This window comes from Oryzias melastigma, unplaced genomic scaffold, assembly GCF_002922805.2.
Source record: "Oryzias melastigma strain HK-1 unplaced genomic scaffold, ASM292280v2 sc00262, whole genome shotgun sequence".
NCBI lineage: Eukaryota > Metazoa > Chordata > Actinopteri > Beloniformes > Adrianichthyidae > Oryzias > Oryzias melastigma.
This window is the reverse complement of record NW_023416896.1, coordinates 208,423-222,812: the sequence shown is the minus strand read 5'-3', so window position 1 is coordinate 222,812 and position 14,390 is coordinate 208,423. Positions and strand designations below refer to the sequence as shown.

Here is a 14,390-nt window from a genome sequence, read left to right as displayed (position 1 = left end):
CTCCTGGCGGGGTGGGGGGCTGCTCCTCTGGCTGGGCTGGGGCCTGCACTCCCCGCGTTACTGTGCTTTCCTGCTCTTGGGTGTGGGGGGCCTCTGCGGCGGTTCCGCGTGCCCCGGTCTGGGTGCTCGGCGGGATTGCCCGGCGGGCGGTTTTTCTCCGCGGCTCCATGGCAGGTGTTGGGGGGGCTCTTGGCTGCAGCTGCTGCCCCGGCGGGGGTTCTGGGCATGGGGATGGCCGGGCGCTCTCCCCCTGAGTACATTCCATCACCATCCACCTCAGTGAAACATAAACACTCACCTAAACACAGGTATCAGCTCACCTTATCACTAACTGTTTCTGCGACAGAATAAAAGTCATTATCTGAATGGGTTTGTATGATGGAGTGTGTGAGCTGCTGTTACAGTTGAAATGAGTACATGTGTAGTATATGTATAGTATATGTGAGTATGTTTAGTTTAAATGCGGAGACTATTTTGGCCAACAAGTGTGTGTGTAACTATAGAGTGTGTGTGTAGACAGGCCCCGCCCATTCTAGTTTATCATTTAGTCCTGGTTGTTTTATGATGTTGCTTCCCTCTGTTGCCATCTTCCCCCCCCCCCTTATACTCAATAAATCCCTGTTGTGACAGTAAAATCTGCCCAACGCAAGAAGCTCTCAGCCCGCATCTGTTGGCTCAGCTGTTGGACAGGACAAGTTAAAAAAAAATAAAAATTATAAAAAAAAAATAAAATAAAACATACCTAATTAACCTCATTAAAAAAAGTAATTGTTACACAAATAATTGAGCGAATCTCTACACATGGCCAACATATAAGACTGATTCCTTTAACAGTCTAGACTCATTCTGCTAACAAGGTTACATGTATGTAAATATACGTATTGTAGTGATCCTGCCCGCAGCAGGAGTGCATTGTGGGAGTTAGGTTTTGTTCCGTTGGTGTTGAACCATAAGTGAAAGTGGTCATTTCCCCCTTTCACCTTTGCATTGTTCTTAAGTGATGTGTGGTGTTGAAAGTTAAGCTGGCCTATTGAAGTGGTTATTCTGAGGACATGGGACACATTTCGTATTGAAGTGGTTATTCTGAGGACATGGGACACATTTTTTTTTTTTTGGACCAGACAGAAAAGAGGAAGAAAGAGGTTGGGAGATGGCAACAGAGAGAAGCAACATTGTAAAACATCCAGGTCTAAATAGTAAACTAAAATGAGCGGGGCCTGTCTACACACACACACACACACAAACACTGTAGTTACACACACACCTGTTGGTTAAGATAGTATCCACATTCAAACTAGTCAACATGTACACAATATAACTGCAGCTCACACACTTAATCATATAAACCGATACAAATAAAGCCTTTGATTCTGTCACACATACTATTAGTGCTAAGATGACTTGCACTCTGACATTTTATTGTGTGTGAATTTCCATCTGCCCGGGGTCCCGGGGTTTATGAGACACGGGTCAGCTCGTCCTTCTGCCTGATCTGAAGGTCTGGACAGTAGACGCTAGCACCTCACTAGTCTGTAGCATAGTTGAGTTCTGCTCCATCTAGATCTACGCGCTACAGTATTAATTATTGGTAACATTGGAGTCATTCTTACCCAAAATTTTCAGACAAACATTTGAGATAGCAAAAGTGTTCCTTTGTAAAATCATTTAAAAGACATTGATTTCCGTAGATTAAACACACTTGGATAGTCTATACAACTTACACACAATCAATCAAACAATTTATTTTTTAATAGCACCTTTAAAGGGGCCACACCATAAAAAAACTTTTTGATATTTTAGGTGCATTATAATGTTCATTCCTCTCTATAAAGAACCTCAAAGTGGTATTTTGATCTCTTCACTCATTTTAAATAATCCTCTAAAAACCTGCGCTCGCAACAACAGCCCCTCCCATACCCACCAAAACGAGTGGGTCCTCACGATCTGATGTCACAGAGTGAGACCGCCCCTTTCAGGGAGAGTCTGCTCTGACAGCTCCGCCCCAGTCTAACACCAACAGTCAATGTCTCCACAGAGCAAGTGATGATCAGCAATTTTAGATGCAGAATACCGTATATCTCGTCCAGGTGTGTCCTGTCTTAAATAAATTCCAGCTCAAACAGGTGTTTGTTACTTTAGACACAGGGCTCCTTAAAGAGGAATCATAAAATATAAACAAAAGGAATGGAGAAAAGGTCACCTGTGGGCGGCAGCATATGTGCGCAGATCTCTGCTCTCATTGGTTACATACTTGTTTGTTGTTGCCATGGTAACAACTCAACCATTGTAGTCCGTGACAGCTTCCCCCCCCCAATTTTTTTTTATTTTCCTTTAATTTGAAGAGTATATGATCATTGATTCTGACACAGTTTGTGTCTGGAGCTCCTGAGGTTATGCTCCAGCTCTCGTCACCTGTCTTGATCATGGATTTTAGAACAGTCTTCAGGAAGAGGAAAAGGCTGTTTAAGTATCATGAATCCCCAGGAAAAGTGGCGTAAAGAACTGCATTTTGGCCATCAAAACCACTGTTTTTTTTTTTGCAAGTTTCAAAGGAGCATGTCTTTTTACACCATCTTGTGCTGACGCATGCGACACAACAAACAGCGTTTGGGACGTGCGGTTTTAGATGTCATAAGACCTAGCGTTTTACAGGCATTTTGGGACAACAAAATGAGGCGTAAATTACACTACTACTTTTAAAATTTGCGTAAAAAGCAGCGTTTTTTATGTGAATTAACTTTTGTGGGAAGTTTTTGGCTTCTGCTGAATCATCTGCCGATCAGCAGAAGGATGGAGTTCAGCTTTAGTTAAATCAATGATCAGGTCAGGTAGCTGAGTTTAATTGAGGTTTTTACATCCGTTGGACTGAAGAAACCGTTGTTCAGCCTAAAGACAGTGAGGAAAAGACAGGTAGCAGAGATGAAGATGCTGAGGTTCTCTTTGGGAGTGACCAGGATGGATAGGATCAGGAATGAATACATCAGAGGGACAGCACATGTTAGAGGTTTTGGAGATAAAGTCAGAGAGGCCAGACTGAGATGGTTTGGACATGTTCAGAGGAGAGACAGTGAATATATAAGTAGAAGGATGCTGAGTCTAGAGCTGCCAGGAAAGAGGTCTAGAGGAAGACCAAAGAGGAGGTTTATGGATGCAGTGAATGAAGACATGAAGGTGGCTGGTGTTAGAGTGGAGGATGACAGCGTTAGATGAGAGAAGAAGAAGGCCTGCAGAAGCTGCCGCTGGGCTCTCCATTGTTTCCATGTCCACATGGAAATATACGGTTCTGGTTCCAGTAATGAGGTGCTTCTGTTGAGGCCTTTTTCCCAACACTTCACAGCTCCTGAGCAGCTGGAAAGACATGAAAGTGCTGCTGGCGAGTTCTCCAAACTAGCAGCTTAATTGGTTCCTCACTGAGACAAAAAACAGAAACTCAAAACACCAAGTTCTGAGTTTGAGGCCCTCAGTTCTCCCTGATGGAGCAGTTCTGGATCAGGTCTTGCAGCTTAGGTTCTCTCTCTTTCTCTGTTGCTGCTTTAGTCTATCAAACATGAAAGCCTTGATCCCTCTGAGGGGGCGTGACCTCACGCGTGACAGACATCAGAGCAGCTGCAGTGGTACCATTGTGCTGGTTGTATCTCCTCCAGCTGGTTAAACATGATATTCAGAGGTACAGCTTGAGGTCCAGAGGGATGAAGACCAGATTTTTTTCATAAAACTTTGGTGAATATTTTTTACATTTATTAAGATTTGTATTATTTTATTATTTTGATTTTATATTTTTTTTTATTTTTCATTCATTTCAAATGTTTCTACATTATTTTCCTCTTATTTATTTTTAATCTTTTTAGTTTAAGTATTTTAACAAGTAATTCTTGTTCTAAGCTAAATTGTCTAGAAATGGTTGAATGATGGAAGATATTTTTGTCTTCAGCTCGCCATCAGAACATGAAGGTTCGGATCAACGCCACTGGTGACACCATCGTCATGAAGTTTGTGCGTTCGAGTGCGCCGCTGAAGCTGGAAGGTTACATCTTGGGATATGGAAGCAGGATGTTTTCCAGGCAGTTCATCCAGCTGCCCGAGGGCGGACAAGCTTACGAGACTGAGATGGGTGAGAGCCGCACCTTCATCGCACTCTGACTCCTTCTTCAGGGTCCCTGTGGACTTGGATCGAACCGTGATGAACGTGACCCGAGCTGCTCCTGCGCGTCATCTTCAATGTTTGAAGAACCAACATCCTTCCCCTAAACCAGGGGTCTCAAACTCGCGGCCCGTGGGCCATCTGCGGCCCCCGGGGTGATAATTTGCGGACAGCGTCTTCATATGAAAGATTACTGTTAGTGCGGCCCGCAAGCTGATATGAATGACAGTCGCTGTGTGCAGAGCTGAACGAACCAATCACAGTGAGGTATATGACTCTGGAGGCGGGACATCGGCGGTCTGTCCAGTACCTCCTCACTCATTCATTCATTCCTCCAATTAGCTGGGCGGAGGAGGAGCCATGAAAAACCGAAAGCGATCCGCCTGACAAATTCGCGTACCCCGCGCAGTGAATTTGCTGCTCGCGGTTTGTCAAAAAAAGGTGTTTCTGAGCTACCAGCTCCGTCTGTGGTTGTCTCTCTTAGAATGAATGCACATATGATGTCGAGGAATACGTTTTTTGATGTGCTGGTTGTTCCTATTAAATCAGAGCTCCACAAGCTCCGAGCCGCGATCCGCTGCACCCGCCTGTCAATCATGTGACCCTGAGCTTGGCTCGCACCTGCCCGCGCGTGTCTGTGAATTTTAAGGTTCACACACCGGCTGTGTCGGCGCGCATTCCAGTCCACGTAAACGTGAGTAGAAGTCCGATATTCTTCTACACGCGTTTGAATAGAACCCCCATGGAAAGCCCCCCAACCGAATGCGCACTGATGCAGCCGGCGCGCGCGCACGAGCTCCCCACACCTCCAATGAATGGAAGACACATAGATCAGATTTATTTATATTGAGGAGTTCTACAAAAATCTACTAAAAATGAAATCCTTCAAGGATTTTCTGGGTACCGGGGCTTCTCTAACTCCAAAGGAGGATCTGTTAATACAGACAAACTGAATAAACATACTTAGTTTTCTCTAGTCAGTCAATATGTGGTTTCTTCAGTAATATGTATCTGTTGTATGGTCATTATTATTATTTTAATTTATTACGGATTTATGGAAGTTTTTTAGTTCCATCAGACTTTTTTTTTAACCCCTGATTTTTTTTCCTGAAATTTTTTAACCTCTGAATTTTTATTCTAAATTTTTATTGTGAATTTTTATTCTGAATTCTTATTCTGATTTTTTTTCTGAATTTTTTTAACCCCTGAATTTGTATTCTGAATTTTCTTAACCTCAGATTTTTTTCTGAATTTTTTAACCTCTGATTTTTTATTGTGAATTTTTTTTCAACCCTTGCTTTGTAAACAGCAAAATTTTATGCTCCCAAAAATATTTTGCATCTTAAAAAAAATCAGAGTTTTTAATTTCGAGACTTCAAATTTTGATGGGTCAGAAATTCAACATAAAAAAATTCAGAGTCTGATGGAACTAAAAAACTTCCATACTGATTTGCCTGCTTTTTAATTAATTATTTAATATATTTATTTATTTTTTAATTATTTTGTGTTAAAAACAAAGATATTTGAGAACATTGGAATGTTTTCTCAGCGATTTTGTTGTGAAAATCCTGATGCGCCCCGGCCTCACCCAGACTCTGCCTCCAGCGACCCCCGGCTCAATTGGGTTTGAGACCCCTGCTCTAAAGGTTTCCTCCTCAGGTATCAAAGCGGATGTTCTTTCTTCCAGCAGAAATACTTTTGAGAGAAACAGAACATGAGAAGCTGTAGAAACAGAGGAGCTGAGTGGGACACACTCGGGGGGGGGGGGTTTGGCAAGAGTCTTCATCATCATCACTGCAAGTGATTAAAGCATGTGTCAAAGTCAAGGCTCGGGGGCCAGATCCGGCCTTCCAGATCATTTTATTTTATTGTTATTAATGTCTCAATGTTATCTTGTGCTCATTTCTAACTTGCATAATTTTAACAAAATTTTTATGGAGAGTAAAATATTGAACGTTATTTAAGGTTTAAGTTGATTTATTCTAGAATAATATTACTGCCTTTTAATTATTTATATTTATGTTAAAAAGTTACAGTTTTAAAGTTTTAAAAATTCTGTTTTAGTGTCTTCAGTAAATGTTTATCCTGTTCGACCCATGACCTCAGGTGTGTTTTGGAGTTTGCCCCTCTGGATTAAAGATTGCAGGAGTTCTGAGGAGCTGTTGCTCATCATCAGAGGAGCAGACAGGATTTTGGACCATGTTGGTTCTGAGTAGAACCTTCAGCTTGTTCCTTTAATGACGAAGACAGAAGAACTTGAATGATCTTTGACATGTTCTGTGTGTTTAGTTCCTTTTTCTCCTTCCTGTTTTGTGCAGTCTTCTGTGGCTCCTCCTTGCTGCCCCGCCCTCTTCCTGTGCTTCCTGCTGGAGGAGTTCACAGCTGCACCCTATCAGTTCATTTAGTTGTTTGCCTATTTAAGTTCTCTTGGTTCATCTCTCTGTGTTGGAGCGTTTTGTGAAGTTTCTAGGTTTTCTTTGTCATGTTATTCTGTAGGTTTTCTTTAACCAGCTTTCCCCATCAACAATGGTAATTTATTTGTTAAAAAAAGAACATTAAAAGAATCTGATTTATCCTTCTGCGTCCAACCCTGGTCTGCATTTGGGTTCTTGAACTCTAGCCGTAACAATCTTCTCTCACTCTTCAGATCAAACATGGATCCTCACCTCCCTTTGACTTCTGTTTCAGACGCAGAACCGAAATACCTGGTAGCAGTCCAACCAGTCCAGGTCAATGACGTAAAGAAAACCTGCACAGGTGAGTTCACAGCTTGTTGTCTGGTCTTGGATGCTGAAACAGCTGACAGGAAGTGTCCTGTGTTTCTGCAGGTAAGGTGAACCTGGAGAAGATGCTCCACCTCGTCATCACCACCGTCAGCCCCACGGCGGTGCTGCTGTCCTGGGGAAACCACCTGAAGACCCCCTATGAAGGAAACATCCTGAAGGAGTGCCTGGAGGACGGGTGATTCTACTTTTCTGGTTCCTGTCCTTCACAGGCGGGGGTAGCAGAAACAGGTTCAAATGATCACATGTGTGATCACCTGTATGATACATTCATCTCCAGCTGCTCGTAAATCTGTGTTTAACCAGCATTTAGGGAGATTTACAAAACCGCGCATCATCCTCGACAATTTATGGCCCCAGAACTCCTGATCCAAACCCGCCTCTGCACATTTTTCCCTCCTCAGAGCTGGAAGGCTCATTGGAAAGCCTGACCCCGCCACACCGTGTCTTATTAACCGCTAACCTCCGCTCTGCTCAGTGTTTGTCTGCTGGATTCTTCTGAAAAGCAGCACTGAGGGTAAGAACCGGAGAAAGGGAAGACCTGAGCCAAAGGAACATGGGCTTGGAGAAACAGTTTCCATGCTGAGGTCATCGGCAGCTGGAGGGAAACCGCACGGCCCGTAGACCCTGGAGCCGGCTCATGTTTGTCATCTGCTTGTTGGGCTGACACCTTCCGAGCTGTTCCTGCTGGAACCTCCTGCACATGCAGACTGTTAGACTCCAGTCACAGATCCAGCAGAGAATGAAAATAAAATGCCAACAGACTGAGGAAAATAAACAACAAACAAAAAAAGTTTGATTTATTAAAAAATAAGCCAGGTGGAGAACAGAGCAGAAGCCTGAATGTAAGAATATCTCATCTGCTGAACAGAACAAATGAAAGGAACAAACTGACTAATTACATTGTTGTAATTAAATAACCATCAGACGTTTTGCGTCCTTGAATCTGAAATTCAGCTTAAAAGTTTGTAACCCTGAGAAGGTTCCAGTTCTTTACTCATGGAGTCTCAAGTGTCCCGTGTTATCCATCAGGTTCTACACCATCCGCTTCCGGGAGAGGAACCGGGAGTGGATCTACCAGACGTGTCCCACCAGCGACACGGTCATTGACAACCTGAAGCCCAACACGCCATACGAGTTTGGCGTCCGTTCCAACAAGGACGAGCGCAGCGGTTTGTGGAGCAAATCTCTGTACCACAGCACCAGCATGGGCAGTAAGGAGCTCTCCATCATCCTTCATCCTTCATGATCACTGCAGAAACTCATCTTCCTCCTGCTTTGGATTTCATAGATAAAAATGTCAAGCCTGTCAAGATGCGAATGCTTCCCAGAAAGCCGACGGTGAGTGACCACCTCTGATCTGATGCTTGTTTACTGAGATGACCTTTGACCTTATGTGTACGTTTACTGAGAGGACCTTTGACCTGACGCACTTGTTTACTCATCATCCTTTGTTGGATAACATGCTTCTGGAGCTGTAATCGTAACGACAGACTTTTATTTTTTGAATTTTTAGCATCATTAAAGGATTTTACATGGAAGGAAAACTAAGACTAGATTGTCCTCGTACTGCGTTACAAAAAACTATTGAGAAAGTGGAACTTTATTTACACAAAGTGTCATTAGTTATCCTCATGTGATCTTCTCTTGTGGTGGTTTTGTTTCAGAAAGCTGATCCCTTCTTCCCACCTCGGCTTGGTAAGAATTCTTCTGTGAGGGAGATGTTCTTGTTCAGCAGAAATGATCAAAGCTCATGTTCAGGTCGTAGCATCAGGATGCAGGAGTTGGACATTTGTAGACTCACCTGTCTTTAGCAGAGGCAACGCTCTTTGGAGATACTTTTGCAGGAGCTTGTAGATTTATAAAGGCAGATGTTTATATGTTTGCAGACATATCCAGATGTTTGTAGGTGTATGCTGGTGTTTACAGGTGTTTGCTGAAGCTTCTAGAATAATAGTCTAAAACTGCTCTACTGGTTTGTCTCAATCTCCAGGAACGTCTTGTTTTTGTTGTTGATAACTAGCCTGGTTAAATAAGAGAAATGATTATCAGTCTCTTGTGTTTTTTCAGCTCTCAGCACAAACTAACCGTATAGTTTCCTTTCTGTTTTTGCTGCATTCCCTCGCAGAACATATTTCTGATAGTGGTGACCTTTTTTTATTTTGCAGCCTTGCTTAACGGTACGAGGCCTCGTTCCCCCTCTGCTGTTGGAGTCCACAGCTTTCCTGGATCACAGCACTCCTTTGGTAATCCCCTTTGGTTCTTTGTACCTCTGCTGTCAGTGGTTTGTTCCTCTCAAGGCCACAGCATGACATGAACTTCCTGATGGAAACCAGATCTTATTCCTCACTTCAAACACCGGTGCCACCTGCTCTGGTGTTTTCTGTTCTTGCTTTCATCTCCTTTCTCTGTTCTCTTTCTGAAAGCAGCACCTTGTTTCCACAGCAGCAGCACCCCACCCCCCACTGCCAAAATGGAAACTGTCCCCCCTTCCAGATCTTCTCAGTTCAAACCCCCTCCCTGAGCATCCTGGTAATAGAACAACACTTTGCTTTTTAAATATTAGCTTACTCTATTCAAGCACCTGCGTGGGCGGGGCCACAGTAGGCAGCGCTGTGGTTGGCTGCATGTTGGCATGTCCTGGCCAAAGCATCTGTGCATGAAGGTGATGCAACCATGCTTCACAGATAGGTCAAACAGGCCCCGCTCACGATCAAGGGACTGCAGCCACGCCTCAGTACCCATCAGCCCATCCCTCCACTTTGACTTCATCTTTCACTTCTTCCTCTGAAGCTCCACCCCTGCTGAACGCGACCAAAGTTCATCAAGACCATGACAGTCTGAAGAAACAACCAACAAAAAACGAGTTGAGATAGCAGACAGCAGCAGAGGAAACTTCGTCCATCCTGAACGAGGAACCGGAAATCTAAGATCTACAGAAGAAACGCATCAAAACAAAACTGTGGCTTGAAGACTCTTTAGTGAAATCATTTAAGGGTTTCTGCTCAAATAACTAAAATGTCTGTTGGAGAATCATCCAAACCTTAAATGATAACAAATAACAGAGTGGCTCTTAAATTTTTTTTTTTTTTTTTTTTTTTTTTCTTCCAGCTCTTAAATATTTTTTAACTTGTCCTGTTAAACAGCTGAGCAAACGGATAAGAGCTGAAGGTCTAAAACTTCCAAGAACATCTGGTAACCCTGATGCCACGTTTACACTGGGCACAAAAACGCACATTCAAGTGACCACTTTCAATGAAAAGTTTATGTAACTGTGCACAAATATGCGTTTCAGGCTTTGTGTTCAAAGCTTTTGTGTTCACGTGTTATTCTGTGAACTTTAATCCTGTTATTGGCTGGACGTACAAAACGACCATCAAACGTACGTCAAAAGTTTAACCGGTCAGGGAATTGGACTTGACATGCGGTTGACATCATTTATAACACGGAGTGAAAATTGATCATGAAGGAGAAATGAGTAATTGTGGTTTGTGCACAGATGGAGTTGTACGACAGAGTTTTTCATTTCTTTGGATAGAACTATGACAGGAAAAAGTTTAGAGTGAGATTCACCATATTTGAACCTTTTTGGTCAACCAATCCTCTTCCAACTTTACTGATAGCGAGGATCTGGTCTCTAATGTGAACACTGTATGATAAAAGAAGCTGTGTTCTGGAATGTGCGTCACATGCCTGGTGTGAATGCAGACTTTAAGGGTTGTACCAAAGACCAATACAAACACCAGTTTGGACCCAGACGTTTAAGGGAACCAGATGTACAGAAGGATCTTTAGGCAAAACTTTAAAATCTGATTTGCGGTTTTGTGAGTTTTTATTTTAATTGCTGTGTAAAATAATTTTGAAAGTCTTGTTTTTTGCTTTAGATCTTCGATTTATGGATGTTTGATTTGTTCAGAAACAAACACTCGGAGTCTACGGTTTTCCCACAGAAAACCCTGACTGAAGTGGGGGTTTGTGTGAAGAGAGTCCACATGTGGTGTTCTCCTCACAAACAGGGGAAGTCATTGAGTCTGCCTCCTCACAAACATCCTCTTCCATCCTGGACGCAGTCTTCCTGCAGGACTCAGACAGCAGAGCTTCTTTGTCTGCTCCTCATCGCTGCTTCATCTCTCCTCAGACTGCATGACTGCATGTGGGGCCGCTCAGACATGATCGGACTCTCCCGCCCTCATGGTTATGTGGACTCGCAGACTTTAGCGGGCCTGAGTCCAGGAACAGTGAAGAGGGTCTGAGACTCAGCAGAGCTTCATGCAGTCTCTGTCCTCTCTGCTTTCGACACAGGAAGCAGGGTTAGAAACGACAGTGCCCGGCGAGGGGAGCATCCCAGTCCGTCCCTCTCTAAACTCCTGCCGAACTCCACCCACTCTGCCAACACTAAAACACCCTCCAAGAACGGCTCGTCTCCTAACCAGACCACCAAGGCACCCTCTAGTGTCCCTGTGAAGCCTCCTAACTCTGCGGGTAATTTCCTTCTTTGACTCTGTAGTTTCTGTTTGCAGACCACCACCACCAAAGACCAGGATGTAGAGTTTCTCCTGAACTGTTTTCTTTCTGCTTGACTTTTTCTTCCCACACAGTTCTCATCAGGTCACAGGTGGACTCGTCCCTCTTGAGGTCCGCTCTGGCCAATGAGAGGGCCAAAGTTAACACCTGGGGTAATTCTGACCTCGCGCTTCCTTAGTCTTGCTATCGGATCCAGCTGGGTCTGTCTGCTACTGCCTGAGCCATAGGTTTGCTGCTCTGGGAGCTTCCTCAGTCATCTCCTCATCCAGGGTCTGCATGCATCTCACAATCTTTCAGTCATGACATGCGGCTCAGGTTGCAACAACTTCAGTGACTGCTCTCTGAAGATTGTGAGCTCATTTTCATCCCGTCTGCGTTTGTTCCATCACTCAAACTCATCAGAGGTCCATCACTAACTGCTGCTGCTGGCCGATCTCCAGTGTAGATAAGAGACAACTTCAGTCTGTAATGCAGACCCTGCAAATGTTTTTCATCCTGTAGGTCAAAGAAACCTGGGCCTGGACCCTTCCACAGAGACCAGATCCTCCAGGCCGACGTCCAGAAACCCCCCTTATTCCTTCTCTAATGGCCTTAGACCACCCCAATCTTCCTCTAGATCCAGTCCATCCTCCTCCTCATCGTCAGGGACACTTGGGGGTAATTGTCCTGCTCCCCCCACCTCTGGTTGGAGAATTGGTGCTGACGCAGAGTAGAGTGATGTGGGTTCAAGAACACGCTAAACATGGCCTTTTTTTTTTTAAACATGCTTTTAGCATGTGGTATTCACACTGGACTCGTGCTAACCAATACTACCGCATGTCAGAATCTACAGTTGGAGGTTCGGTGAAATGTCAAAGCGGTGTAAATCTGGTGAATCTCACAGCTCTATTCTGTTCTATGAAAACTTGGTGTCACAGAATTCCAGCTGAACACAAACCACAAGTGTTAATTTCTCCTCCATCATCACTTTTCAAACAGTTGGTGCTTCTATGAATTGTCACTACCAAACCTGAGTCCGTGATTGATCGAAGTTTAACTGGTTCAACATGAAGTCAGCAGTCACCCGTTTTGTGCTTAGAGCTCAAATTGTCCTAATAACTTGTTGCGTGAATGTGAGTGTTGAACACGCAAGCCCAAAGCAGACAGACAGTATACGGATTTATCTAGAATCTTCATTGGAAGTGGTTGCTTGAATCCGTGTTCCCGAGCTTTAGCCGTCTTGTGGACTTTCTCCCTCATTTGGAAACTCTGCTGGTCCACAACTGAATTCAAACAGGTGTTTCTATGGTTACAATGATGCTTGTTAGCATTAGTGACATTAAACAAAACAAGTGTCTAATGAAGGACCTTTAAAGAGTTGGTTGATCTTTTTTGGGTTCCTACACATCTCTTCATAACGCTGGTTTTCTCCCTACAGTAAACGGACAGCGGCACCGCGGCTTTTCTCTGCCCAAACAGGCCATATGGTCCAGACACCGACTGGGTAAAAGGAGCTTTTGTTCCGTCCATGTCGTCTTTAACCCCAGTCACTTCTCTATCTCACCTGCAGCTCATCCTGATGTTTTTCATCCATCATGTTCATCCTTCCATCTGTCTGCCATCCGTCTGTCCGTCCTCTTGTTCCTTGTGTTTGCAGCTGAGTCTCTGCAGGCTCTGGCAGAGTTCTCCAAATAATCCAGTGTGTGTAGATGTTCTGAGATGATTACATAAATCCAGTCTGCCTGCTCCACGTGCTCACCAACCTTTTTGTCTGGTTTGAATTTTTTTCCATCTTTGGGGTGTCTGGAATGGAAATCATCTTCCACCACTGATGTAATGTTTGGTTTCATTCTAACCACCATCTCTGAGCTCCACCCATCCTTTGATAACTCCGCTTCCTGTCTGAAACCATCTCCAATCCTCTGCCTGGAGATAAGGGAGTCCACATGAGAGGGTTTGAAGGTAATCAGAAACAGCTTTCACTGACCCAGCAGGTCTGGTTCAGGATGTTGGTAAGGTGGAGTCTATTTCTGAGAAACAAGATCCCACAGGGATTACTGCTTCTCCACAGTGTTTGAAGGACACATGCTCTCTGTTCTGCCTCACAAAGACATGTTTCCTCTTAGCAAAAAACTCCTCCAGTTGTGAAAAAAATCAATTTCTCGCCTCAGGATGAGCCAGAAACGTTTAAGCACTTCCAACATTTCAAGGTCAAACAGGAGAACTGATTCTTTTCCACTGAGAGAATAAAAGGATAATGAGAAGGCCAGAACTCAGAGGGGAGGGGCCGTCTGTTCTGAAAGCGCCGATATGAAACAGACGCTCCGTGACACTTTAACTGGAATGTTTCACTGGGATGAAATGTTTCTGAAAAATATTAATTTAGTTTACATTAAATCATTGAATCTTTCTCTGTTCTGTGAGTGTGTGAATTCGAGACGTATGTTTTTATGTCTCAGTGAGGACTTTCCTGTTGGGTCATTCCCAGAATTAAACTAAAGTTCTCTGAGAGTTTTTTCTTTGAAAATGTTCCTTTGTAAATGAGTCTGTGGTCTGCAGTTTGATGAATGTCAGTACACACCCGGCATGTGATGCACATTCACGATCAGCACAGTGTTTACACTGGACTGTTGCTACCCGATAGCAGTGCATGTATCTACATTTGGAAGAGTCTTGATGTGAAATGTCGAGGCAGTGCAAATCTAGTGAACATTGCTCCAGACTTTTTCTATCACAGGTCTATTTCTACATCCAGACACAATCCACAGTTTAAATTTCTTCTTCAATTTTCAAAGTGTTGGCACTTTAGTGAATCACCATTAAATCCAAGTCCCTGATTGGTTAGGCAAATTTCAACTTGTCTAACTTTCAAAGCATCGTCAATGGCTGCAAGTTTTGTATGTAGAGCCTATAAAAGGAAAACTTGTGTACCATTGAGTGAACGTGAGAGTTTTGAACCCAGA

At 43.7% G+C, this 14,390-nt stretch overlaps 1 protein-coding gene across 12 annotated transcripts in view; it reads left to right on the top strand.

The window, feature by feature from the left end:
• The window catches only part of LOC112142214 (target of Nesh-SH3), a 25,950-nt gene that overhangs the window by 2,170 nt on the left and 9,390 nt on the right, over positions 1–14,390 (top strand). The window contains exons 2-13 of one of the 12 annotated variants that reach the window (XM_036210855.1): positions 3,932–4,111; positions 6,830–6,898; positions 6,970–7,102; positions 7,957–8,138; positions 8,216–8,265; positions 8,592–8,622; positions 9,093–9,170; positions 9,373–9,456; positions 11,227–11,406; positions 11,523–11,600; positions 11,950–12,105; positions 12,866–12,931. In XM_036210855.1, coding sequence (XP_036066748.1) covers positions 3,932–4,111; positions 6,830–6,898; positions 6,970–7,102; positions 7,957–8,138; positions 8,216–8,265; positions 8,592–8,622; positions 9,093–9,170; positions 9,373–9,456; positions 11,227–11,406; positions 11,523–11,600; positions 11,950–12,105; positions 12,866–12,931 — 1,287 coding nt within the window. Of the gene's footprint in view, positions 1–3,931; positions 4,112–6,310; positions 6,671–6,829; positions 6,899–6,969; positions 7,103–7,956; positions 8,139–8,215; positions 8,266–8,591; positions 8,623–9,092; positions 9,171–9,369; positions 9,457–11,226; positions 11,407–11,522; positions 11,601–11,949; positions 12,106–12,865; positions 12,932–14,390 lie in introns of those variants that run through there. The other 11 variants (XM_024265459.2, XM_036210858.1, XM_024265461.2 and 8 more) reach the window with 11 other exon arrangements.